The 27403-nt window shown below is 34.0% G+C and overlaps 2 protein-coding genes across 2 annotated transcripts in view; both read right to left on the reverse strand.

Moving 5' to 3' along the window:
• LOC135132638 (roundabout homolog 1-like) overlaps positions 1-27403 on the reverse strand; it is a 272773-nt gene that overhangs the window by 83841 nt on the left and 161529 nt on the right. The gene's annotated exons all lie outside the window — the stretch shown is intronic.
• Positions 4385-5072, reverse strand: LOC135132471 (uncharacterized). The gene is made up of 2 exons (XM_064060582.1): positions 4629-5072; positions 4385-4576 (listed from the first exon to the last, which is right to left on the reverse strand). Exons 1-2 carry the CDS (start codon positions 4840-4842, stop codon positions 4431-4433), a joined length of 360 nt encoding a protein of 119 aa, XP_063916652.1. The 5' UTR covers positions 4843-5072; the 3' UTR covers positions 4385-4430.

The raw sequence follows: 27403 nt of genomic DNA on the forward strand, positions 1-27403 counted from the left end.
GATGTTATTATATGTAGATGTCAGTTCTTTCACTTTAAATTCTTTCTGGTTGCCTGTTACATACCTCCTTCGCTTGATTTCCATGAATATGAATTGTTTTTTGATGCGTTGGAAGCAATACTCGTAGATAAACCTGCAATACTTATTGGTGACTTTAATCTTCCTGGTTATAATGGTTCAAATGCAGCATGTTCTAAAGTTCGTCTTCTTTCAAATTTTTCCAGCACACTTGAACTAAATCAATTTAACAATGTTTTTAATGATCAGAATAAGCTGTTAGACTTAGTTTTATCGAATATGTCACATGAAATCAAAGTGGAACGTGATGAACATCCATTCGTTAAGGAAGATTCTTTTCATCCTGCGTTATTTATTTCGATGCAGTTCTCATTGGCAGCTGACAGTATGACTTTTCCATTAGCAATTAAGAAAATGTTTAATTTTCGTAGAGCTGATTTTATTACTTTGTATCAAAATATTTATGACGTTGACTGGACTGAGGTCATGTCATGCACTGATGTCAATATTGCTTTGAATACATTTTATAGCATTCTATATATCACTTTAGAAAAATCAGTTCCTCAGCGTTGCCCCGGTAAATCGTCTTACCCACAATGGTTTACACCAATTATAATTTCGAATATTAAACTTAAAAACTTTTATAGGCGAAAATGGAGGTCTACTAACTCTAATTATTACTTAAATCAGTTTAAGAGACTTCGTGCTGTCACTAAGAGTAGTATATCGGAGGCTTACAAGATCTATATGACTGATATCGAGCAGTCTATCCAACATAATCCAAAAAGTGTTTTCAGTTACCTAAACATGAGAAACAAAACTTCTAGAATTCCTGGGAAAATGTATAACGGAGATATAACATATGAAAATCCACAGGACATAGTAGATGCCTTTGGAGAATTATTTTCTAACATGTTTCTGCCAGGAGAGTCAGAGTCGAGAGATGATGTTAGTGCTTCTTTCAGTGGTCCATGTTTTAATTTGCAACTTGTTTCGGAGGATAAGGTGATAGAAATAATGTCGACTTTCTCTTGTAAACATACAGCCGGTGATGATCAAATTCCTAGCTTCTTGGTGCACGACGCCAGGTTTGCTCTGGCAAAACCGTTGACGTTCATCATTAACATGGCCATTTCGAAGTCAATATTTCCTGATCGATGGAAGCGAGCTAGAATAACACCTATTTTTAAAAAGAATGATAAGAAGCAAATAAAAAATTATAGGCCTATTGCTATTATTTGTAATTTTGCGAAAGTGTTTGAGAAGATAATCTACTTGTCACTCTTTAACAATACTCGATCCTTAATCTCAACGAATCAGCATGGGTTTGTTCCTGGAAGATCTGCACAGACTAATCTAAGTGTCTTCACTCAATTTGTTTGTAAAGTTTTGGATCAGCGTGGCCAGGTGGACGTGGTGTATACCGATCTCTCAAGTGCTTTTGATTCAGTGGATCACTCAATTTTGCTAAACAAGCTTGATATGTTCGGTGTTGGTTCATCATTCCTTGCATTGTTACGTTCGTATTTAATCAACAGGCTCAACTATGTCTATTACAATGGTTATAAATCATTTGATTACATGTCCACTTCTGGCGTACCACAAGGTTCCAATCTTGGACCCCTGCTGTTCCTGTTATTCATTAATGATCTCTTAATGTCCACGTCTTGCTCTATCCTTGGCTTTGCAGATGATGTAAAACTTTTTTCTCCTGTCTCGTCAGCTAATGATGTTGACCATCTCCAGAATAATATTAATCTTATTGTACAATGGTGCTCTGATAATCACTTAAAATTAAACACTAACAAGTGCTTCTATGTTTCTTTTTGTCGTAATAACAGCGTTATACCTTCTATTTACTACATAAATGGTCAATTTTTAGTCAAAACTGATACCATCAGAGATTTGGGGGTTATATTTGATCATCGGCTCAGTTTCTCTCAACATATTATAGCTATAACCTCATCTGCATCCAAAAGTTTGGGATTTGTAATGCGTTCCGCCACGTATTTCAAAAATACAGACCTGCTTAAGTCACTATATTCTTCCTTTGTCCGTAGTAAGCTAGAATATGTCTCGATTGTGTGGTCTCCGTGTTATCTTACTTATCAACTACTTATTGAACGTGTCCAGCGTCGTTTTCTCAAATTTCTATCATTTAAAACTACAGGTGTATACCCAGCAAGGAATGTTCATTATGAAACTTTACTTCAGCAACACAACATGCAGTCCTTGACATCAAGAAGAAATTTGCAGAGTGCTCACTTTATGTGGAAAATAATCCATGATCAGGTAGATTGTCCCAATATTTTGTCTGAAGTTAACTTCCATGTACCGAGAAGAAATGCTCGTCATTCAGTGACATTTAGTTTTCCAACCTCGCGAACTAATATTCTGAAAAATTCACCACTCTGTCGATTGTGTAAAAATGCCAATGATCATTATGCGGACATATTTTTTCAGAAGAAGTGATGGAGTGTTCTCATTATCTTTATATTTTATTTTATTTTAATTTTAATTGTAAAGTCTGAATTGTATTTATTTTTGTCCTGTTAATGGATTTGTATCTGTTGGGCAAATACATATTATTATTATTATTATTATTATTATTTATCAGACAACTAACATCGGTGGATGATTATATTCATTTTGATAAATACTAGACACAGTATAAAAGTGATCCCTGAGATAATAAACCCGCGACCTTTCAGTATATTATTTATATTATTACGAAAGGTTGTAATACAATTTAATTTTTTTTGAGAAAACTAAGGCGGATTTACAACTCACAACCACATTGATCTAGTTCTTCAGTTAAATATTAAGGAAACTGTCTTCTTGATTATTACAATAACTGACCTCTCTTGATCTGATCTAGCTTAATCTGGCCTTTTAGTTGAAGTTTAAGGAAACTGCCTTCTAGATATTATAATAACTGACTTGACCTGTCCTGACCTAATCTGTTCTGTTGTGACCTGACCTGTGTTAACCTGATCTAGCTTGAGCCCTTTAGTTGAATTTTAAGAAAAATGTCTTCTAGATTGTATTAGAATAACTGTTCTGATCTGACTTGTCTTGACCTGACTTAAGCTAATTTGACGAGATCTGACCTGAGAGAAAACTAATTCTACTTAAATCGTTACAACAGCTGAACTGACCTGACTGTCAGAGACAGGAATTTTGCATTTTCGTATTTTATGAGTGGTGAACACAAACAGTTAAAACTTTTTTTAATAAAAATAAAAAAATAATTGATTTATTGAGGTCCATATTGTTGTGCTTCACAATGTAGGGATCTCCGTATCCCGAGAAAAAGACTTTGTAGCAAGCTCGTACGTTACATTTATGTTATAACGCTATAACATCATAAAAGCACGCCATTTCACAATACGCCGAAATTCATGAACCTATAGGTCTGAATTTTTCCCGTTTCAACGATAATTGTCGAGATTAACCTCATGACTTTTGCATATAAAGTGAATATTAGCATAGCCGTTCCGGAATAAATGGCATGTAGTTAAATTCATGCGACTCCTGACGCGCAAGGGTCAACCCGGAACGATCCGGATGGTAATCCCACAGGATTAATCTCTTTTGTGCCCTTTACCTTCCCGTTCAAGTGTGTCCTCAACAGGCTTAAAACTGCCAGATATGGCCATTGTTCATTTAGCGGACGCCGGTAAACGGCTTAAACGCACCCATTGAAAATTTCCGAATTTTTCCGGACCCTCCGAAATGAATTTCGATCGAGCACTCCACAAACAAGTGATTTAATTAAAACCCTGCGATCTATTTGTTGTAACTCTTTGGCGGGCTAATGAAGGTATGCGAAGGGATTGGATTCGCAGTCTGGCCAACCCTTTCCTTGCATTTCCATGATTTCTAGGCTTTTCCCTGTCTGCTTCTGCATCAATTAGGATCGCACTTGGTTGCACAGATATAAATTAATTCCACGGAAACTAATTTGTTTGTTTTATTTTCTCGTTTCCACTCCACTTGTTCTAATGACTTTGAATTAAATTGAAAAAATTACGAGGTGCTCTCCCTCCTTATGATCTCCGAACTATGTAATTCGCCTCCGCCGGATTCTTAATCCATTTAGTATTTAAATCGAAGACGTTTTATAATGCAAACACGGATATTTATGGCAACTTTTCCAGCACTTCCGCCGGCGCTGATGTCCTTAATAATTAAACAGATCCTCTCTTTCCTCCGGACTTTATTTGGTTTTGCTTGCATCAAAAACTTCCCTAATTGACGGGACGCTCAAATATTAATAAATGACGATGCTTCATTTATGGAAAAAAGCGGATGCTTTATCTCATACTTCCACACTAATAATAATTTTCGTAAAAAGGAAACACGATTTTAAATTTATATTTTCTTTATTTAAATAGCTTCATGTATAAAAATCACCATTCTTCTCTACAATTTCCTGCGCTGTCGGCACGTTGTCCTGCAGGACAGTTAGATCCTGCGGAAATTATTCGTCGACCTCCAGGACCCAAAGTGGTTGGATCATCTTTTCCATGTCTTGTATCAATCGGGGGAGTCGTGTCTGTCGTACAAAGAAAAAAAAAATAACACACCAAACAAAAATTACAACTTACTGTCATCAACTTTGTTGTTCGTCGGACCACTCATGTCACACGGGTCCTTTTCGTGATCGTGGTGAGAAAACACGTTTCTAGTTTTGTGTATTCCACACTTGATATCTTGCGTTACTTTTGACACACCGGCCGAGAGTTTGTCAAATATTAGACCAGATTCTACAAGGGTTGCTTGCAGAACACAGATACAGATAACTAAACACAACAACTTCATTTTCACTGAGAAGACTGAACTACTTCTTCGTGACAACAACACTCCTACTTATTTATTGTTATCGGTAGTCAGAATAAGTAGAGCGAGATATCTTCCTCAGGTTCTGCGTAAATTCCAGCTTGACACACTTAACACTTGTTCACTGTGATATTTTGAACTATATTTTTAAGCTTGACAAATTTGTTATTGGCACAATCTGCATGTGCACAAGAATTTTGGAAAACAAAGACATTTGACGTCCATAATGGAAAGGGGACTTTTTTGTGATAACCTAAGATATTCGTCGTAAGCACATTTTTAATGAACTTAATCAATATTTATGCGCAAAATGTCCTGATAGCGTTTAACCTTTCTTACACACAGTTAAACAAATTAGCGGTTGTTGTTTGAATCATGTGTTCCAAGACATAATATTTTCTTGATTTTGCCCGAGTCCTACATATTTATCGTAATTCTGAAAATAAATAAGCAAAAATAGAGCTGACATAAATTCGGAAACCTATACGCAACCACTGCTCGGAAGTCACTTTTTGTTATATTTACATATTTTATATGTTGAATTTTCTTTGAACACTATTGTATCACTTCTATCTACAATGTATTACTAGGAATAACAATGTTTCTATTAGTAGTACCACCTTCTATTACAATACAATATTTCATTGCTCAAGAAAAATAAAAGTCAGTGCTTTCAAAATTTTAATTTATGACCCTTTGTTCTTAGAACACTTGGATATGTAGAATTATAATCAGTTAAGGTAATTGAAAGTAAAATAATATCCATTGTGTTCTAGAAAAATTAGATTTACTGACTATTTGTACAGTCAGTTTGGACCTTCTTCTGCATTACGAACTAGAACTGGATCTTCAAGAAAGAAAGGATAAGAAGAATGAGAAGTTCGGGAAAGAAGAGATGAAATGGAGGCAACATTTTGTTCTTTATTTCCTGAAGATGTTTCGCATAAAAGAGAGCGAAACGTTGTAACCCTTTGAAAAATTGACACAGTTCAAACCTTCGATGTGGAAAAAACTGGATTTTGTTTTCACCAGTACAAAACTTAAAACTAGTTTCTCACTTCTTCTAATGAAAAATCTGCGTGGTAGGTAGAAATGTCATCCCATCGGTTGGTCTCGTCGATAGTGACAATGTTAGATTTAATAATATAGAAAACAGAAAATTGAAAAAATAAAATCAAAACATTTGAGTAGCAAATTGGGTACCATTGCTTTGATCGCATTACACAATAGTGCCTGAACAATTGGTACTCAGTTGTCAAAAAATCTAGAAGTTCTAGGGTCATCAATTGGATCAATCAAGGGTTACTTCGACAGTGTAAAATAGTTTTGTCGAATAACAGTGTTAAAGAACTAAACTCAACAAGCTAGAAGATTTTCTTGAAAACGATCGTAGAGAGAAATGAGTCAGAATGCAACTGAACGAAAGACAAGGTTTTTGAATATCGTACTGGAAAAAGAGGTAATTGGTGTTGAAGAAAAAAGTCAATTGACAAAAAATCCAGAAGATCTAGTGAAATAGTTTGGTCCAATAACAGAGTCAAACAATTAGACCTCAACAAAGTAGAATATTTTATTGGAGGCGACTCAATGAAGAGGGAAATTTAAAAAAGAAGAAGATTGCATAATTGGTGTTGAAGACAAAAGTCAGTTGTCAAAAAAATCAGAAGTTCTAGAGTTATCAATTTGAGGACAATATAACTTCGACAATGTCAAATAGTTTTGTCAAATGGACTTCAACGGAGTAGAAGATTTTCTTGAAAACGACCCTAGGCGAAAATGAGTCCACAGTAAAAGAGGGATGTGAAGAAAAACAAGGTCCTCGAATGTTCTACTGGAAAAAGCATCATTGGTGTTGAAAAAAGCCTGTTGTCAAAAACTCTAGAAGATCTGGATTAATCACTTTGAAGACAATGTTACTTCGACACTGCCAAATAGCTTGGTCCAATAACAAGGTCAAACAACTGGGCCTTAATGAAGTGGAAAATTTTCTCGAAAACGACCTTACCGAAAAGTGAGTCCATAGTAAGGGAGGAATTTAAAGAAACACAAGATTCTCGCATATTTGGATATCTTCAGAATCTATGGAATCTCTGGAATATTTGGAATCTTCCGAATTTCCGGACTCTTCGAATCTTGGAATCTTTAGAACCCCGAGAAACCCCAGAATCCATGAAATCCTTGAAACCTTTGGAATTTTGGGTATTCTTAGAATCTCTAGAATCCCCAGAAACTCTGGAATCCCTGGAATTTTTGGAAACTTTAGCTTTCTAGAATTTCTAGAATCTCTAGGATCTTAAGAATCTCTAGAATCTCTGAAACCCCTGGAACTTCTAGAACCTTTAGAACCTCTAGAATCTCTAGGATTTCTAGAATTTCTGTTATCTCTCGAATCTCTGTAATTTTTAAAATTTGTGGAATTTCTAGAATCTCTACAATATCTAGAATGTCTAGAATTTCTGGAATCTCTGGAGTCTCTGGAGTCCCTAGAATCTCTGCAATCTTGGAATCATTAGAATCCTTGGAATCCTTTTAGTTGTTGTAATTCTTAGAATTTTTAGAATCTTTGGAATTTTTGGAATCTCTGGAATTTCTGGAATTTCTGGAATCTCTTGAATCTCTCGAATCTCTCGAATCTCTCGAATCTCTCGGATCTCTCAAATCTCTCTAATCTCTCGACGCTGTCGAACCTCTCGAACCCTGATCCTGAAGATGCCACTTACGAAAGTGTGCGAAACGTTGAGCCTAAAAACTCAATTATGGAATCTCTGGAATCTCTTGAATTTCTAGAATCTCTCGAATCACTTGAATCTCTCGAATCTCTTGAATCTCTCTAATCTCTTGAATCTCTCGAATCTCTCAAATCTCTCGAACCTCTCGAACCTCTCGAATCCTGCTCCTGAAGATGCCACTTACGAAGGTGTGCGAAACTTTGAGCCCAAAAACTCAATTAACACGATTCCAACCTGGAAAACGATCATGTCTCGCATATTTTACTAGAAAAAAGTGTCACTGATATTGAAGACAAAACTCAATTATTAAAAAATCTAGAAGTTCTGAAGTAATCAATTTGAAGACAATAGAATACAACGAGGTAGAAAATTTTCTTGGGAACGACCGTACGTAGAAATGAATACACAGTTTACTAGGAGAAAACTTTAAAGAAGAATAAGGTTTTCGAATATTCTACTAGAAACGGACATAATTAGTGTTGAAGGCAAAAGCTAATTGTCAAAAAATCTAGAAGATTTAGAATAATGAATTTGAAGACAATATTACTTCGACAGTGTGAAATACTTTGGTTCAATAACAGGGTCAAACAATTAGACCTCTACAAAGCAGAAGATTTTATTGGAGACGATTCTATGGAGATAAGAGAGGAATTTAAAAAAGAAGACGATTTTCGAATATTCTACTGGAAAAAGGCATTACTGGCGTTGAAGACAAAAGTCAGTTGTCAAAAAAAATAGAAGCTCTAGAGTAATCAATTTGAGGACAATATAACTCCGACAATATCAAATAGTTTTGTCGAATGGACTTTAACGAAGTAGAAGATTTTCTTGAAAACGACCCTACGCGGAAATGAGTCCACAGAAAAAAAGGAATGTAAAGAAGAACAAGGTCCTCGAATATTCTACTGGAAAAACAATCATTGGTGTTGAAAAAAGCCTGTTGTCAAAAACTCTAGAAGATCTGGATTAAGCTTGGTCCAATAACAAGGTCAAACAACTGGGCCTTAATAAAGTGGAAAATTTTCTCGAAAATGATTTTACCGAAAAGTGAGTCCATAGTAAGGGAGGAATTTAAAGAAACACAAGATTCTCGCATATTTGGAATCTTTAGAATCTTTGGAATCTTTGGAATCTCTGGAATATTTGGAATCTCTGGAATATTTGGAACCTCTCGAATCTCTGGAAGATCGGGAATCTCTGTAGTCTTGGGGTCTCCGGAGTCTCCGGAATATCGGGAATCTTCCGAATCTCCGGTTCTCTTCGAATCGTGGAATCCTTAGAACCCCGAGAAACCCCAGAATCCATGAAATCCTTGAAACCTTTGGAATTTTGGGTAACCTTAGAATCTCTAGAATCCCCAGAAACTATAGAATCCCTGGAATTTTTGGAAACTTTAGCTTTCTAGAATTTCTAGAATCTCTAGGATCTTAAGAATCTCTAGAATCTCTGAAACCCCTGGAACCTCTGGAACTTCTAGAACCTTTAGAATCTCTATAATCTCTAGGATTTCTGGAATCTCTCGAATCTCTCGAATCTCTGGGATTTCTAGAATTTGTGGAATTTCTAGAATCTCTAGAATATCTAGAATGTCTAGAATCTCCAGAACCTCTAGAATCTCTGGAATCTCTGGAGTCTCTGCAGTCCCTAGAATCTCGGGAATCCTTGGAATCCTTTTAATTGTTGTAATTCTTAGAATTTTTAGAATCTTTGGAATCTTTGGAATCTCCGGAATTTCTGGAATCTCTTGAATCTCTCGAATCTCTCGAATCTCTCGAATCTCTCGAACCTGTTGAACCTCTCGAACCCTGCTCCTGAAGATGCCACTTACGAAAGAGTGCGAAACGTTGAGCCCAAAAACTCAATTATGGAATCTCTGGAATCTCTTGAATCTCTAGAATCTCTCGAATCTCTTGAATCTCTCTAATCTCTTGAATCTCTCGAATCTCTCAAATCTCTCGAATCTCTCAAATCTCTCGAATCTCTCAAATCTCTCGAACCTCTCGAACCCTGCTCTTGAAGATGCCACTCGCGAAAGTGTGCGAAACGTTGAGCCCAAAAACTCAATTAACACTGTTCCAACCTGCAAAAAGATCACGTCTCGCACATTTTACTAGAAAAAGGTGTCATTGATATTGAAGACAAAAGTCGGTTATCAAAAAATCTAGAAGTTCTTGAGTAATCAATTTGAAGACAATATTACTTCGACACTGCCAAACAGCTTGGTCGAACAACAAGGTCAAAGAACTGGGTCCATAGTAAGGGAGAAATTTAAACAAAAACAGGATTCTCGCATATTCTACTAGAAAAAGACGCCATTGATATTGAAGACAAAAGTCAGTTATCAAAAAATCTAGAAGTTCTAGAGTAATCAATTTTTTTTTTAATGGCCGTACGTAGAAAGAATGGAAAGTTTACTGAGAAATAAATTTAAAGAAGAACAAGCTTCTCGAATTTTCTGCTAGAAACAGGCGTAAGTAGTGTTAAAGACAAAAGTCATTTGTCAAAAAGTCTAGAAGATGTAGTAGAGTAATTAGTTTGACGACATCGTGACTTCGACTAATTCAAATAGTTTGGTACAATAACGAGTGCAAAGTAGAAGATTTTCTTAAAAACGACTCTATGGAGAAGTGAATTCAGAGTAAAAGGGCACTTAAAGAATATTAGAAAAACCATAGAAAAATCTATGATGGAGTAGGTTAGTCAGAATAATTTTCTAAAACTTGTTACTACTCGTACAATGTGTGTTCGTTCAAACTATAACACAATACATCACTATGAAAGCACCAATTAAAGGCAGCCACTAAAAATAGAAGAAAGTTAGAGGGAAACTACCGATTAATATTTAGACCTGGGTTAGACCATAGACCAGCGGAAGGAGGAAAACAACATAAACAAAAAACTTTAGAATATGATGTCAAAAGGATTGACTAAAAAGGAACGAAACGCGCAAAGTAACAAGATAGCCATATAAAAAGTTACAGCAAGTTTGTGACAAAATTGAAGACTTTTAGACTGTAGTTTCTAAAATAACTCAAATCTTAAGGCTTCTATATCTTGAAACCAGAGTGATTAGGGGTGAGTACCAAAAAAAAAGAACGAAAAGTTAAAAAAAAGAGAACGAAACTAAAGGGAGCTTCTTGCCCTTTATTTTTTGAAGATGCTCCTTACAAAAGTGAGCGAAACGTCGAAACCCTTTTGCAAATTGACAGTGTCAAACTTGCAAATCGTCTTTTCGTTATTAATTCTGGTCGTGAAAACTTTGGACACCCATTTCATTTGTACCTTGTTCCATACAAAAAAAGAAAAAGAACTGGATTTTGTTTTCACCACTAAACAAACAAATTTAAAACTATCACTAGTAGAAAATTCCTAGCGAGACGTGAGTTTGTCCATTAACCAAGTTCTTATTTCGTAAAATAGTTCCAGTACCTTCATCCGATTAACTAGATGAACTGTACAAGTGAGATATACGTAATGTGTGTTGCATACCTTCTATTCTGGTCATAGAAACTTTCGTTTAGAATTATGTTCTGTACAGCTTATTCTTACTTTTACTTAATTATTATACTTCAATTATCTGAAAACAGAGATTGCTTTCTTTTTTACCAGCGTTAAGATCATAATACGCAAATTCCCTTATATTACACAAAGAACTTTAAGAGATTACTCCATTCGAACATGTTTGTTTATGCCAAACGTGCTCTTTTTCCTCAAAACCCACTTTTCTTTCAAAGCTCCACAAGTGCACTCCCACCCGCCGCATAATAAACAGACCTATAACCATCATCCATAATTAGATGTTCACTTTTCCCTCAAAAAAGCTCCTCCAGACTTCAAACGCACATAAAGCTCGCCTATTTTCCGACATCCTGAATCGTTCAGCTCCACTCCCGAACCTGCCGAATCCCGGTGAACTGCTAAGATTCTCAAATTACCCTAAACACGGTCGTCACCGCCCTCAGCCGATCATTTTTGTTTCCGTATCTATATCTGAAAATCCCGCCATAACTTATGCCACCTTAGCGAATAAAAACCGGAAGAACGCGGCTCGCATGAAAAATATTCGCATATTAAGATGATATCTGTGGAAACCAATACAGATAGGGGAAACCGGCGCGTTATATCCATACGGTATGAATGCAAAGTAGGGAAAGCCGGCGATGGCCGTTTCGGGGATTCTGGATGACGTATTGCGTTTGATATTGTAATTAGTTTCGACCTGTGCAGTAGTTGGCGGTTGTAAAAGGAAAACGAGTCGAGATGAATGTGGCGAGTGCGGGGGCCCGATAGGGGCTATAAAACAAGAGTATTATCATTGGCTAGTTGCGCTTGGGTGACCCTAGCCCTTTTCATTTTTGTAGCTGTTTTATTAAATTGATCAGAGGGGGTTGTTGCACTGTTTACTCGTGTTTGTTTGAAAAACGTAAATCTATATTATTACCACGTAGTGAATTTATATCAAGATTATATTAAGATTATTATTCAGGCATTCAGGCAAAACTTTTATCATTACGGGTACTAAGACCAAGTATTGATATGTGTTGATTAAATTAAGAAAAAACTTTTGAGATCCTATTATTATTATTAATGTTAATGTTAATCTTATTATTGTGGGTTAGGGATTAGAAACCGTCGAATTCTAAAAAATGATGAGAGTTTTCGGCGCCAACCTTAATCCCGCCTGGTAGATAGATAATTTAAGCACTTTATCCTTATGTTCTTCACGTTCTCAAGGATTCGTCTAAGTGCACCTCGTATAGCTGAATTCTCCCAGGCAGATTTGCTCGTTTTCCGCAAGATTTCCTCCGTCGGTACACCTGCAAATCGAGCAGTGCAGTCCGCTGCACAAGTTATAACGCTCCAGAGACACGTAATAAAAGCAAGAAATTCAAATTTCTTGTTCCTTGCAGCCCGGTGTGACCATGAAATACGTCCATCTGCGTTCCGGCCGAGGGGAGATGAATAATAAATGCTGGCGAATGTTGTTTTCACAGACGGAATCGGGGTGAGAATGAACGTGAGTGCGCCAAAGATTTTTCCTCCAAAAATCATCTTTTATCCGAGATAATTGAATGAAACTAATTCAGTGTCAGTCGAGTTTATTTAAGTTATCTTGAAAACAATTAATTTGAAGCCGAGTCGAGTTTCGCCGCTCAAATGAGACTCTTCAATTCTATTGAATGCGCCCTATTCACCAGAGAAAATGCTTACGAAACATATGTAGCGCCCGAGGCGTTCTCGAGATTTCCGTATTTCCCGTTAGAATTGTCTCGGGCCAGATTGATTTATTTATGCACTTCCGGAATGGAAAATTGTGCAGACGCTAAGGTCGCGTCATTAAATTTATCAGGCGGAATGGCGGAGGATGGACTCGGCGATATTTTAGAGTTTGGATTCTTGTGAATGTAAATTAGTTAGAGCGGGAATTGGCGACAGATCTGTTTGCTGGAGGATTTGCCGGCTGCTGGAGTTGGATTTGTCTTTTTGAGAGATGCTTCCAAACAGGCTTTATCTAAAGGAGAGATGTGCAAAACAAAGGTAAACATGCAAACATTGGCCTGAAGTTGTTTAGAATTTCTTAGAATCCGGCCCTGATAACACAATTAATGGGAATTATGCGAGCAAATAGGAAAACAATAAAAGACTTCAAGAAAGAAGAATATAGTAATACATGGAATAAAAAAGAGACAAACGAGAATGGAATACTAATTAAAAGTAAATTGGAGGAACTTTCGGGTAAAATAGAAGTACAGATGAATATAAAGGATGAAATTGCTGAAATAAGAAGAATAATAGATAAGAGTAGAAATGCACTAAGACCAATCCTAAAGCTAAAGGGAACGAGAATATACATATATTAATGAAAACTATAGCAAAGACATAGGGGATAGAAAGGAAACTGAGATTATTGACAAAGACTGTAAAAATTATTAGAAACAAAAAAATTCCAAAGGAAAAAAATATAGTGGAAGATTACTAATAGGACATGAGCAGAGAGGAGAAGAAAAGCCAGAGATAGGCAAAAATATGTCCTATTAAGTATGGTGATAAAGGGTCCAAAATCTAGTGGAAAAGTAAATAAAAAGGAAAATTCGAAAACGACTTCAGCTATGGATATGGTAAAAGATATAAAAATTGGTCAAAGATTATTTCGACAGAATTTTCCTCACCCCTGAAGTGCAGCCCACCAAATACCGCTTCATTGAAAAACTGAAAAATCGAAATCCGAAAAGTCGAAAAATCGAAAGGTTTGAGCAAGCATAAAACAATAAAAAATCGAAAATTGAATATATCGAAAAATGGAAGAAAGTATTCAAAAATTTTAAAAATCAGAAATTGAAAAATTTCCAAAATTGAAATGTTGAAAAAATGAAACATTTTAAAAATTGAAAAACCGTGATGTCGAGAAATAGAAAATTCAAAAAATCGAAAAATTGAAATACCTACATGTTAAAAAAAAAATTTAATCGGGAAATAGAAGCATCAAAAGATGGAGAAATCGAGAAGTTTAAGCCGAAATTTCGAAAAATTGAGAAATCGAAATAGTCCAAAATTGTAAAATCGAAAAATTGAAAAATCGAAACATGAAAAGATCGGGAAATCGAGAAGTCCAGAACTCGAAATCTCGAAAAATTGGGAAGCGAAAAGTTGGAAAATTGAAAAATCGATAATTTAAAAAATCGATAAATGACAAACAATTTTAAAAATTGAAAAATTGAAAAACCAAAAAATCTAAAACCGAGAACTTAAAATATCGTAAGATCGAGGAATCGAGTCATCAAAAAAGTGAAAAAACTAAAATATTACAAATTCTAAAGAAAAATCGAAGAACTAAAATATCGAGAAGTCAAGATATCGAACTATTAAAACTTAAGAAATCCAAAAATTAAAATATCGAAAAATTGAAGAATCAAAAAACTGAAAAAACGAGAAATCATGAAATTGAAATGTCGAAAAATTGAATTAATAAATGAAAAATTTTGAAAATTGAAAAACTCAAAAACTAAAAAATCTACAACTTAAAAAATTGAGAAATCGAAACATCAAAAAAGTGAAAAATTAAAAATTTAAAACTTCGAGAAACGTTAAAAGCGAAATATCTAAAATTTAAAAATTCAACAAATTAAAATATCGAAAAATTGAAGAATCGAAAAACTCAAAAATCGAGTAATTGAAAAATCCAAATTGGAAAGCGAAAAGTTGAAAAACCGGGAAATCGAAACTGAAAAATTGAAACATCGAGAAATCGAAACATCTAAAGATCGTGCAATCGAGAGGTCAAGAAGTCGAAAAATCGAAAAACTGGGAAATCGAGAAACCCCAAAATTTAAAAATCGAAAACTTTTAAACTGAAGGATTTAAACTTAAAAAAAACGATAAATCGAAAACCCGATATATTGAAAAATCGAAATATCAAAAAACCCAGAAGACGAGAAGTCGAAATTTCGAAAAATTGAGAAATCGAAATAGTCCAAAATTCTAAAATCGAAATATGACAAAAACAAAAATGCAAAATTCAGAGAGACTAAAAAATCAAAAAACTAGAAATCGAGAAATCGAAAAATCTGAAATTGAAAAAATCGAAAAATTGGAGAATTGAGGAACTGAAAAATCGACAAACTGGAAAATTCCAAAACTGAAAAATCGAAAATTGGAAAATCGAAAAACCGAAAAGGCGGAAAATCGAAAAATTGAAAAATCGAGAAATCGAAACATCAAAAGATCGGGAAATCGACGGGTCGAGAACTCGAAATTCCGAAAATTTAGGAAAAAATGACTTAAAAATTGGAAAATTGAAAAACCAAAAAATTTAAAAGCGAGGACTTAAAATATCGAAAGATCGAGGAATCGAATCATCAAAAAAGTGAAAAAATCAAATAATAAAAATATAAATATAAAATTTCCAAAAATAGTACAATAGAAAAATCGAAGAACTAAAAAATCGAGAAATCAGGAAAACGAACTATATATTGAAACTTAAGAAATCGAAAAATTGAAGAATCAAAAAACTGGAAAAATCAATAAATGAAAAATTTAAAATTTCGAAAAACGTTAAAATAGAAAAATCGAAGTGAATATCAAAAAATCGAGAGATCGAGATATCTAAAATTTAAAAATTCAAAAAATTAAAACATCGAAAAATTGAAGAATCGAAAAAGTGAAAAATCGAGAAATTGAAAAATCACAAAATTGAAACATCGAAAAATTGAAAAATAGCCCAAAATTGAAAAACCGAAAAATTTTAAACTGGAAGATTTAAACTTAAAAAAACCATAAATCGAAAAACTGAAAAATTGAAAAATCGAAATGTTGAATTCTCGAAAAACTGGAAAATCAAAAAATTTAGAAACAGAAAAATCTAAAACGAGAACATGAAAAATTGAAAGATCGAGAAATCGAAACATCAAAAGATCCAGAAATCGAGAAGTAGAGAATCGAAAAATTGAAAAATTGAGAATTCGAAATAGCTCAAAATCGAAAAATTTAAACTTTTAAAATTGAAAGATTTCAATAAACCTAAAAGAATGGATAAATCTGAAATCGAAACATCGAAATCTTGAGAAATCGAAAAATTGAAAAATCTGAAAATTGAAACATCGGAAAACTGAAAAATCGAGAATTTCGAAAATCCTAAAATTGAAATATTGAAAAATTGAAAAATCGAAATTGAATAATGAAAAAGTTAAAAAATCAAGAAATCGAAATGGAAAAATTGAAACATCGAGATATCGAAACATCAAAAGATTGGGAATTCGAGACGTTGAGAATTCGAAAAATCGAAAAATTGGTCGGAGTAGCCGAAAATCGAAAAATGTAATTGAAAGATTTAAACTTAAAAAAAAAAAACGATAAATCGAAACATAGAAAGTAGAAACATTTAAAAATTGAGACATTGAAATGTCCAAAAATTGAAAAATCGAAAAACTGAAAAATCAAGAAATTTAAAAACTGAAAAATCTACAGGCGAAAAAAGTGAAGAATCTAAAATTTAAAAATTAGAAAAATTGAAATTTCGAAAAATGGAAAAATCAAGAAAACATCAAAAAAATCTAAAAATCGAAAATGTAAAATGTAAAACATCGAAAAACTAAAGAAATCAAAAAAATTAGAAATCGAGAAATGGAGAAACCAAAAACTGAAAAAAAAATTAAAAATTGAAGAACTGAAAAATTGAAAAATTGACAAATTGAAAAATTCCAAAACGAAAATTTCGAAAAATTGAAAAATCGAAATAGCTCAAAATCAAAAAATCGAAACATTCAAAATTGAAACATTTAAACTTAAAAAAACCGAAAAATTGAAAAATCGATAAGTGAAAAATTTTAAAAACTGGAAAGTTGGATCACCAACAGCTAAAAGCGAGAACTTAAAAAATCCAAAGATCGAGAAATCGAAACATCAAAAAATAAAAAACCTAAAATTTAAAAATTTTAAAATAGAAAAATCCAAGGACTGAATATCAAAAAATAGAGAAACTGAAATATCTAAAATTTAAAAACCGAAACTGGAAAATCAAAGTCGAAAAATCGAAAAACCGGGAAATCGAAATTGAAAAATCGAAACATGTAGATCGAAATATCAAACGATCGAGACACCAGGAAGTCCAGAAGTCGAAAAATGAAAAAATTGAGAAATCGAAATAACCCAAAATCGAAGAACCCAAAAATAATTGAAACACGTAAACTAAAAAAAAACGATAAACCGAAAAATCGAAAAATTAATAAACCAAAAAATCTAAAAGCCAGAACTTAGAACATCGTATTTTTACTGCTTTATTTCATTACAAGCATCTGCCAACACTGCGCCACACATATATGACCTCAAAATTAATACACTTGACAACTTTTACTGTCACACAAGATTATTATAATCATAAACGAGACGAACAAACGCCACAAATGTTCAGTTATGTGATAAGAAAGCATAGGTTTTTAGCAGAAGTTTCATCATATTAATTCCCATAGTGTCACAAAGCAACAAATGAGCGCCTTTGATGACGTATGCGCTTTCGGCCAATCAGATTACCACAATATTATACCGCGCCATCTAGCGGCACGAGCAGGCTGTTTCAGTAATCACAAACAATCTTTGAACTTACTTTTTTAGATAACAGTAACATTTTTCGTAATAATTTAGCTTTAAAAATTTTTTAAAAAAGGAAGCTTTGAGACAAAACACTTAATTTGAGACATTTTTTTCCAAATCAGACAATTAAGTTCATAAACAATCACGTAATGTACTCTGTAAAATGAGCGCTGTGTTGTAAGTGGCGGCGCTGCGGTCGAAAAGTGTGTCGTGCGGTTTCATGCATTAAAAAAATTTGAGGTCAAGTGCGCCTGAGAGACAGGAGAGGTTGGAAGTATGTGTTAAGGGAGGGGCAACATGGCGATATTTCTCAGACGGGTTAGTTGCCTATTCATTACCTCGTATCTTTTCCCTTGGATTACGTGAGGCTGAATTCTTGATTTTTTAAAGAAAAGAACGTGAAAGGAATATAGTTTCGGGTTTACGAAAATGTAAATTTCCAATTTCCATCAGTCTTTGTTAATCTTCAAAGGTAATGAAATAATTAACTGTGAAATAATTAAAAATTCATGGTTATAATTATTTCAGTATTGTTTTTTTGATGAATGCATAATTAACTCCGTTCCGATTTCGCGCCACGAATAGAAAATAGAACACCGCACTAATCGCCCCATTACCAATTCATTCCATTCTGAAGCTCGATTTTTGCCGGCCGTGTTCATTAACACCCCTAATAATTGATAATTTACGTTACACCCCAATCGATAGAGCTTGCAGCGCTCCGCCTGCCTCAACCTCTATCACACGGAAAGAGAAAATCGCACCGGCATCACACCAGACGTAGAGATTGACGGCCTACCGTGTTTTAGCAGTTTACAGAGCGGTAAGAACAAGGATTACTAAACAACGGCTGTCTGGGGAGCCATTTCACTCACAACGCCACATGCGGACGTATCTATCCACGTTCAAGTTTTTCTCTTTACGATATGTTTTAGTGAGAGTCAGGTGATGAAGATTCCTCATATAAATCGCGACGTCGTCGACGTCGCTGCGCTTGGGGATTTATAAAATATTAGACAGCAATTAAGAGCCGACTGGAAAATCGATAGCACCATATGTGAGGGTCGGAATGTAAACGTGTTAAATTGTTAAAATTCGAGGGGAACACGCGTTTTTCAATGCGCTTGCATTACCACTCTCCCCTAGCATAATAGCGGAGAAAATGCTTCATCGACAGACGGGGCTGGATTTACATGTTCCGGCAAGTGCAAGAAGAAGCCGCCGCACATCCGGAAGGGGGGGTTTGGTGGAGAGTTCGGTGGTGAAAGTTTTATGTTGACGAGTATAAAGCGCGGGTTTAGATTTTTAGTTCCGGACCTTTTATAGCTTCTAGAGAGGGGAAAAGTAGGTCCCTGTTGCCGCGTGTCTTTCTGTCGTCTTGGGTAGATCACCTCCACTCACATTTTTTTAAATTTATTGTTTCTCTCGTCGTTTAGGTATCGAAATTAGGCCATGGTTTTTCCTTGTTGTTTTTGGTTATTAGTTTATTAGGTACTCTTCTATTGTTTTTAAATAACTATCGACATATTTAGAATTTCTTATGTCTTATTGGTCCAAGGTTACTTCGACAGAACTTGCCTCGCTCTTGAAGTACAGTCCAACAAATTCCGCTTCTTTGAAGAAATATCAAGAAGAAATGTTTTCTGATAACCGTTATAAAAGGATGCAAATTTCAAGGAGGTGCCGTCCGCAGTTATACCCACAATATGAAATGTATCCAAAGCAAATAACTAGAGAGCGGATTTATAAGCACAAAAAATTAAGAATAAGCGCTTAAATAAGCACAACATTTTCAATAAAAAATTGGTCTAAAGAGTTTAGACAGTACTTCCCTCGCTGTCGGAAACTTGACGACTGCATGCCTATTGTGTTTTTTTTCTCATTACATTTTTGTAGTGGGAATTAAAAAAAAAAATTGCGATGACGTCATCAACATTTTTGCAAGGACACGTATATCAGTTGGGATAGATGTAGTGTAATACTAAGAATAAAATTATTATATTCTCAAATTTTCGGGAAAATGAATTGGGTCGTTTGAATATTGATTTGTAATAATCAATAAAATAACGAAACAATTTACTCACGTATACCTACGTATCAGAGGCAACTGAAAATCGTGTATGTATAAACATTGTTAATTTAAGATCACAGGCGTAACAGCATACGTGAGAGCCAAACACAGAAACTGTAAACAAAACGACCGTCGGTTTTATTGCTTCGACTTCCGCTTATTATATAAAACATTGGGTTTTATTTTAATTCTTGACGGTGAAATTCACAATTGGTTGATTATAAACATGTCTATTTCACATTCGCGGAATCAAGTGAACGCATAAAACAAATGCAGGTCTGTAATGTTAAAGTCGATGTAAATAAGCGTGCTACCCTTATGTTTCAACCGAGTTTTTCCTTTAACAAATTTTGTGTCTACCAAATTGGGTTGGTTGGGGTGTAATACTAATAATAAGTGTTGCCTTTAATTTAATCAATAAAATAAATTGACTTCATTAATTTTTTTGAACCACCTCTTAAGAAAATCTAAAAAATATGAATGGAATGATAAATCACAAGTACAAACTCATCATATTTTTTGCATTTTAGATAGGATTTATTCAGCAAAATTTAAGGGTGACGTCATCAATTTTTTTAGGAGGGATGAACAAATACATTTTGAACAAAAGTTTACCATGCTTATAATAACTTTAAAATATTCCCAAGATTTCAAAGCATTCGGTTTTGTAATTCCTGATTAAATCGATAAAATAAATTCACGCCTTCATTAATTTTTTTGAGTCACCCTGCATATGCAAATCCAAAAATATGAATGGAATGATAAATCACAAGTACAGACTCATCATATTTTGTACATTTTAGATACGATTTATTCGGAAAACTTTTGAGCTGACGTCATCAGTTTTTTGTAGAAGATAACCAAATATATTTTGACTAAAAATTTATTATGCTCTTTATAACCTTAAAACATCTGCAAGATTTCAAAGCATTCGGTTTTGTAGTTCCTGATTAAATCAATAAAATAAATTTACGCATTCATTAATTTTTTTGAGTCACTCTGTATATGCAAATCCAAAAAATATGAATGGAGTGATAAATGACAAGTACAGGCTCATCATATTTTGTACATTTTAGATATGATTTATTCGGCAAACTTTCGAGCTGACGTCATCAAGTTTTTGGAGGGGATAAGCAAATATATTTTGACTAAACATTTATTATGCTCTTTATGACCTTAAAACATCTGCAAGATTTCAGAGCATTCGGTTTTGTAGTTCCTGATTAAATCAATAAAATATATTTACGCATTCATTAATTTTTTTGAGTCACCCTGTATATGCAAATCCAAAAAATATTAATGGAGTGATAGTTCACAAGTACAGACTCATCATATTTTGTACATTTTAGATATGATTTATTCCACAAACTTTTGAGCTGACGTCATCAAGTTTTTGGAGGGGATAAGCAAATATTTTTTGACTAAAGATTTATGATGCTCTTTATAGCCTCAAAACATCTGCAACATTTCAAAGCATTCTGGTTAGCAGATTAAAAATTAAATTTCAAAATGTTGTTTTATAATTTTGATTTTTTTTCCAAAAATCTGGACGTTTCGGGTGAAAAGTCGATTCAGAGTTGTAAACTACATGTGTAGGACTATGTTATTTTATACAATTGAAAACCCATTTACTATGTACAATTTTGAAGTGACGTCATCGCTTTAGTGGTGGGGATGATTCGACAAATTTTGGTTAGCGTTTTACCATCTACATGATATTCTTAATATAAGTACAAAATTTCACAACAATCGGTCGAGTACTTTCGGAGATTATCTGTCTAATAAAAATCCGTGACAACAGACGGACAGACGGACAGACGGACAGACGGACAGACGGACGGACAGACGGACAGACGGACAGACGGACAGACAGACGGAAATGGGAGACCTATTTCTTCGTCTTCTAGGGGTCATGAAAGATCGAGAAAACGTAAAAGTAGAGAGTCGGCCGACGGACTCGATTACAATACTTCCTTTGCTTACGCTCGGGAAGTAAAAAGTTTTATTTTAAGCAAAAAAGCATTACATAAGCATAACACTTTCATTAAAAAAGTTTTATTTTAAGCAAAAAAGCATTAAAAACATAATCATATTACAAATCAAAGAACACTTCTTAGAACTTTGGATAAAATATTATTACAATAATCCTAGACTTTATATTTTACACACGTACTTCAGTTTTCTTTAAAACAATTTATGATTGTAATATGTTCCCAGTTGTCCACTGTAAAATTTTTTCGGCGATCATTTAAATGTGTTTAAAATTGGAGTATGTGCGTTCAACATCCACACTCGTTGTTGGCACAAATTTGAATTTTGCAACTAATGTTGAATCTAACTCCAAATTTTCCACCTTCTGGCCTTGTAAAACACGAGCAACGTCGGAAAGAACACCGAAACCTGCATTTTTATTTAACACTTCGTCAAGTTTTTGAGATATTCTAGTACCAAATCACCCCTTACTGCGTTTGCTTGTTGTTTAAATTATTTCACTAAGTTTATGGCATCTACCAACAACATGTTGGGTTTTTCTAACTTTTCTATTACCTCACATACGAATTGATAATTGCTTCTTAGAAAAGCTTGATCTTGTCGCAAATCTTTGTTTTCCAAAATATTTATGCAATCTTTAATCGATTGAAAAGAATCTTCGCTAAATTCCGTAACTACTTCTTCAAATTTTTTGATATATTTGTCATAATGAAATGTGGCCTGTAACCATGTTCCCCACCTCATTATAATCGGCTCTGGGGGCAATGGTATGTTTGGAAGTTTTTCCTTAAAATGTTGCACTCTTAGTGGGGCTTTAACAAAAATCTTTTTACCATTTGCCACTAATTTATTAACAGTAGGAAACTGCAAACGTATTCCTTCAGCCACTCTGTTTAAAATTTTATTCGCCGGTACGGCATTTGGCAAAAATAATGACGTAAGACTGTCATTTACAAATCTGGTAATCGTATTGCCATTTGTTTTATCTACCATTTTCAAACTTACTACATACCCTCGACTAGGGAAATTTTCATTTAAGATTCCAACAATTAAACTTGCCACGTATCTTCCACAACTATCGGTTGTTTCATCGACAGCGAACCATAAATAATTATCTCCAATGCGATGTTTAATTTCGTTGTAAACCTGCTGAAACACTGGGCCTACATAATTTTTTCAGAGAGTACTTTCAACCGGAATATGTCGATTGCAGTGTTTTTCAAGGAATTCTTGAAGAGGGCCTTTCTCCAATTTTTTTAAAGGTATATTGGATTGGATCATCATTTTACATAAATCGAAATTAAACTGAAACTGCTCATCTTTTGTGGAAGTAGATGCAACAGATTCATGTATGGTCTGCTGTTTAAGTTTAGAAACTTCAAACATTTTCTTCCTTTCTACATGAAGAGTCGTTCTGACATGTTGCGTCACGTTATATTTTTTATCACTTTGAATCTAAAACAACGTACATATACAGGATTAACAAAGGAAAATTGATAAAAAAAATAATTGTGGGCTTACGGTTTTCACACAAGCTCTGCAGAATATTTTGTTGTTTTCTAATTTTAATTCTGGAAAATCCCTTATCCACTCATCCGGCGTCGATTTTACTTTCGGCATTCTTTTAAAATATTAGTAAAATTACCAAAAAGAACTCAACATGTAACAAGGGAGAACCACGTATGACACTGTACTACGACAAATGCCATAGACTGATGGTTGCGAAATAAACGGTTCATTTACTTAAAAGTTTCCATTAGAAAAATTTTAAGGTAGGTAGTTGGGTACAATAATCCTTTTTTCTAGAAAATCTTCAACGGTCTTGCCGCAAAATGCCGAAAAAGAACATCTGGTTAAAAGCATTAATTCATTATCAACGGAAGTAAGGATTTAAAGTCATAAAATCTATGGAGTATTTTTCCAATCCTATAATAAAATTTTATTACCCAAACGACCGGAACCTATTCACAGAAAGGGTTTTGAGTAAGTGTACTTCAATGGTCAAGTCCAGGTAAAATGCATACGATACGATACGCCTAACTAACAAGTATTTGTCATCCCGACAAGGCCGGCATTTGAACAAAATATGCACTAAAACTCATATTCGTCGAAAAAAGCATTAAATAAGTATATAAGTTTTAATATGCATAAAATTGAAAAAAAAGCAAATAAGCATAAAAAAAATGTGTCAAATGACTCCAAATTGTATCATAGTTACAGATATAAAAAAGTTTTGAAGTGCTTACATTTTTCACAAAAAGCATTAAACCTAGAAATCCGCTCTCTACAAATAACCATTGGAAAAGAGTGTATTATTATCAGTGTACATGCTTAACTTCGATTGTTTATGTTTATACATCGACGAATGTTATCTAGAAATTGTTTAATTTGAATAAACTCTCCTAGAAACAAAAGCCTAAAGTTATTAATTAGGGCACAATCAAACAAAATGCTCCGAATATTATACTTCTTATTTTATCAGTATTATATGAAGGGTGTCAGGAGAAAGCAATGAATGTCACATTGGATAAGAATCGAGATATTTAAAATGTAATCTTTGAAAGTCTATTTATTTTATTGTCGTATATTGTATTTTCATAGTTTACACAAAAATTGTTCAAATCGAACAACACTTTACTTTGTATGAACATTGAACAAGAAACAAAAAGTTAACGTAATAGAAAATGAAATTTGAACGAAGTACCAAGACGGTTGAAGAAAATTGTGAATGTCCGGGTCCCTGTTCTGTCCATATGTTATCTATAAGTATTAGGTAACTATAAATCTCACATTGTGAGATTGGGTGGGTTTAGTCTTAGGTTTTTGTTTACATTCCACTGTTGTTTAATATAAAATGCGCTTTTCGTCCAATAAAATGAGTGACCAAAAAGAACACCGGGTGGGTGGGCGGGGGCACTTTGAATTTTTTAAGCCTAATTCGCTACTTGACGTAGTACAATTTAGTCTTCATCGAATCAAAAAAACCAATGAACTTCAAAAACGGTGGTGGGGGGATTAGTTTTACGTTTTTTGTCTAGATATCGTTATGACATTTATTATTTTCTCCCTATCTGTTTAAGTTTTACGTGGACATCCAATGTTTTCTCCCACACAATATTTTTGTATTTGTAATGTTCTAATATTATTAAGGACTACTTATTTTTCTCCCCATTTTACAACATTAACTAAAAAAATAATAAAAATGTGACATTCATTGTTTTCTCCCAACACCCTTCATAGTTATAAAGACGTACGTATTCTTAACATTTTCGAGAAAATGAAGTTATACCAATGCAGGAAAAAAAAAAGGAAAGGGCCAAGTTCGGAATCGAACCCCCAATCGCAATAGCGCAGGTCGCTGTTCTCTCGATACATCCAGTGCTGGGAATAAGTTATTACACCTTGCAAATGTTTTTGCGAAAATTTGAACATTTAACGAAAAAATACTACAAGTAGATGAGTACATTTTTGTGTAACATTCAAATAATTTTAAAATAACATTCATTGAAATGACGTCATCAAATTGTTGGTGCGGATAATTAGCAAACATTTTTTTAGCATTTAACCATCTACTTACATGATATTTCTAACATACATATAAAATTTGACAACAATCGGTCCAGCAGTTTCGGAGATTGCGTGTCTCCTGAAAATGGATACAGACAGACCGACAGACAGACAGAGGGGAACGGAAGACTATTTTTTTCGTACTGTAGGGGTCATGAAACGTCGAGAAAACATAAAATGTGTTCGTTCATCCGATGGACTCGCTTACGCTTGGGAAGTAAAAACTACAAATGTTAAGTAAAAAAGGAATCCAAAGATTAACTCCCACCTATACACGCCCAGATATCAAATGTCATGAATTTTTCGAATCATAATTGGAAAATTCATATTCTCCTACAAAAATTTACCATTTTATACATGTTTTAATTTTCTTGTTGTGAAAAGAAGACTACGTATATTAAGAACTCAAAACTCAAAATATAAACCCCGCCCACCCGCCCTATCTAAATTGTGATGATTTTTTCATATTTGGCGTTATCCGGGGGGGTTGGGTTTAATTGCAATCCTCATTTTTGTCCAAGAAACTATGATGTGAAACATGTTCTTAAGTAATCGTGTTGTTCAAAGAAAACCATATGTATAAAGCTGTGATGAATTTTTCATTCGTTGTCAGATCCGGGGGCGGGGCATACTTGGAAAATCCATATTTCTCTACAAGAATTTATCATTTTAAAAATGTCTTAAGTTTCTTGTTGTGAAAATACGACTACGTATTATTAACAAAACAAACAAAATATAAACCCCGCCCACCCGCCCTGTCTCAATTGTGATGATTTTTTCATATTTTACGTAAATTACGTAAATTTCATTAAAAAAATTCTAGAAACTCATGTTCCTGAATATCTTTTTGCTAAAATGATTAAAAGAAATGAAATAAATATAAGAGACTTAAGACATGTTGATCAACGACTCGAGATTCCTGTTCACAGAACTGCAAAGTTTCAGTCGTCTTTCTCCTACTTAGCATCACATATTAACAATAATTTTTTGATATATTTAAATGCATCCAGTTCTTGTATCAAAAAGAGAATTAAGTCTGATATTTTAAATGGTCACGACATAAATGTTAATGTTCATCGATTTTAAGTTTGACTATGTTTGTTAGGTTGTTTTATTTATTTTACTTATTTACGTATTCTAATTGTATATTGTATGTTTAATGTGTGTAGGTATGAGTTAGAATCGTTTTAGTATCAGGGTTAGCCTGCATTCTAACTTTTTGTACGCTGCTCTAGTTGTGCAATAAACTTATTCTTATTCTTATTCTTATTCTTATTTGTCGTTACTCGGGAAGTAGGGTTTAACTGCAATCTTCATTTTCCTCCAAGAAATTACGATGTGAAACATGTTCTTCAGTAATCGTGTTGTGTTCAAAGAAAACTATATGGGTTAAGTAAAAAAGAAAACTAAAGATTACGCCCCACCTATAACCGCCCCGATCTCAATTATGATGAATTTTTCATTCGTTATCAGACGGAGGGGCGGAGCATAATTGCAAAATATATGTTTCTCTACAAAAATTTATCATTTTAAACATGTCTTAAGTTACTTGTTGTGAAAAGAAGACTACGTATATTAAGAAAAAAAAAAAAAACGCAAAATATAAACCCCGCCCACCCGCTCTATCGCAATTGTGATGATTTTTTCATATTTGTCGTTAGCCGGGGAGTGGGGTTTAACTGCACCCCTCATTTTTCTACAAGAAATTATGATGTGAAACATGTTCTTAAGTAATGGTGTTGTGTTCAAAGAAAACTGTATGGGCTAAATAAAAAAGACAGCCAAAGATTAAGCCCCACCTATAACCGCCCCGCTCTCAATTATGATGAATTTTTATTCGTTGTCAGACCGAGGGGCGGAGCATAACTGCAAAATACAAGTTTCTCTACAAAAATTTACCACTTTAAACATGTCTTAAGTTACTTGTTGTGAAAAGAAGACTATGTATACTAAGAAAAAAAATGCAAAATATAAATCCCGCCCACCCGCTCCATCTCAATTGTAACGATTTTTTTTTTATTCCTCGCGAGCCGGGGATTGGGCTTAATTGCAATCCGCATTTTTCTCCAAGAAATTACGAAGTGAAACATATTCTTAA

The sequence above is a fragment of the Zophobas morio genome, unplaced genomic scaffold, assembly GCF_036711695.1.
Source record: "Zophobas morio isolate AGI-343-1 ecotype UQ-CSIRO unplaced genomic scaffold, CSIRO_AGI_Zmor_V1 ptg000021l, whole genome shotgun sequence".
Lineage (NCBI taxonomy): Eukaryota > Metazoa > Arthropoda > Insecta > Coleoptera > Tenebrionidae > Zophobas > Zophobas morio.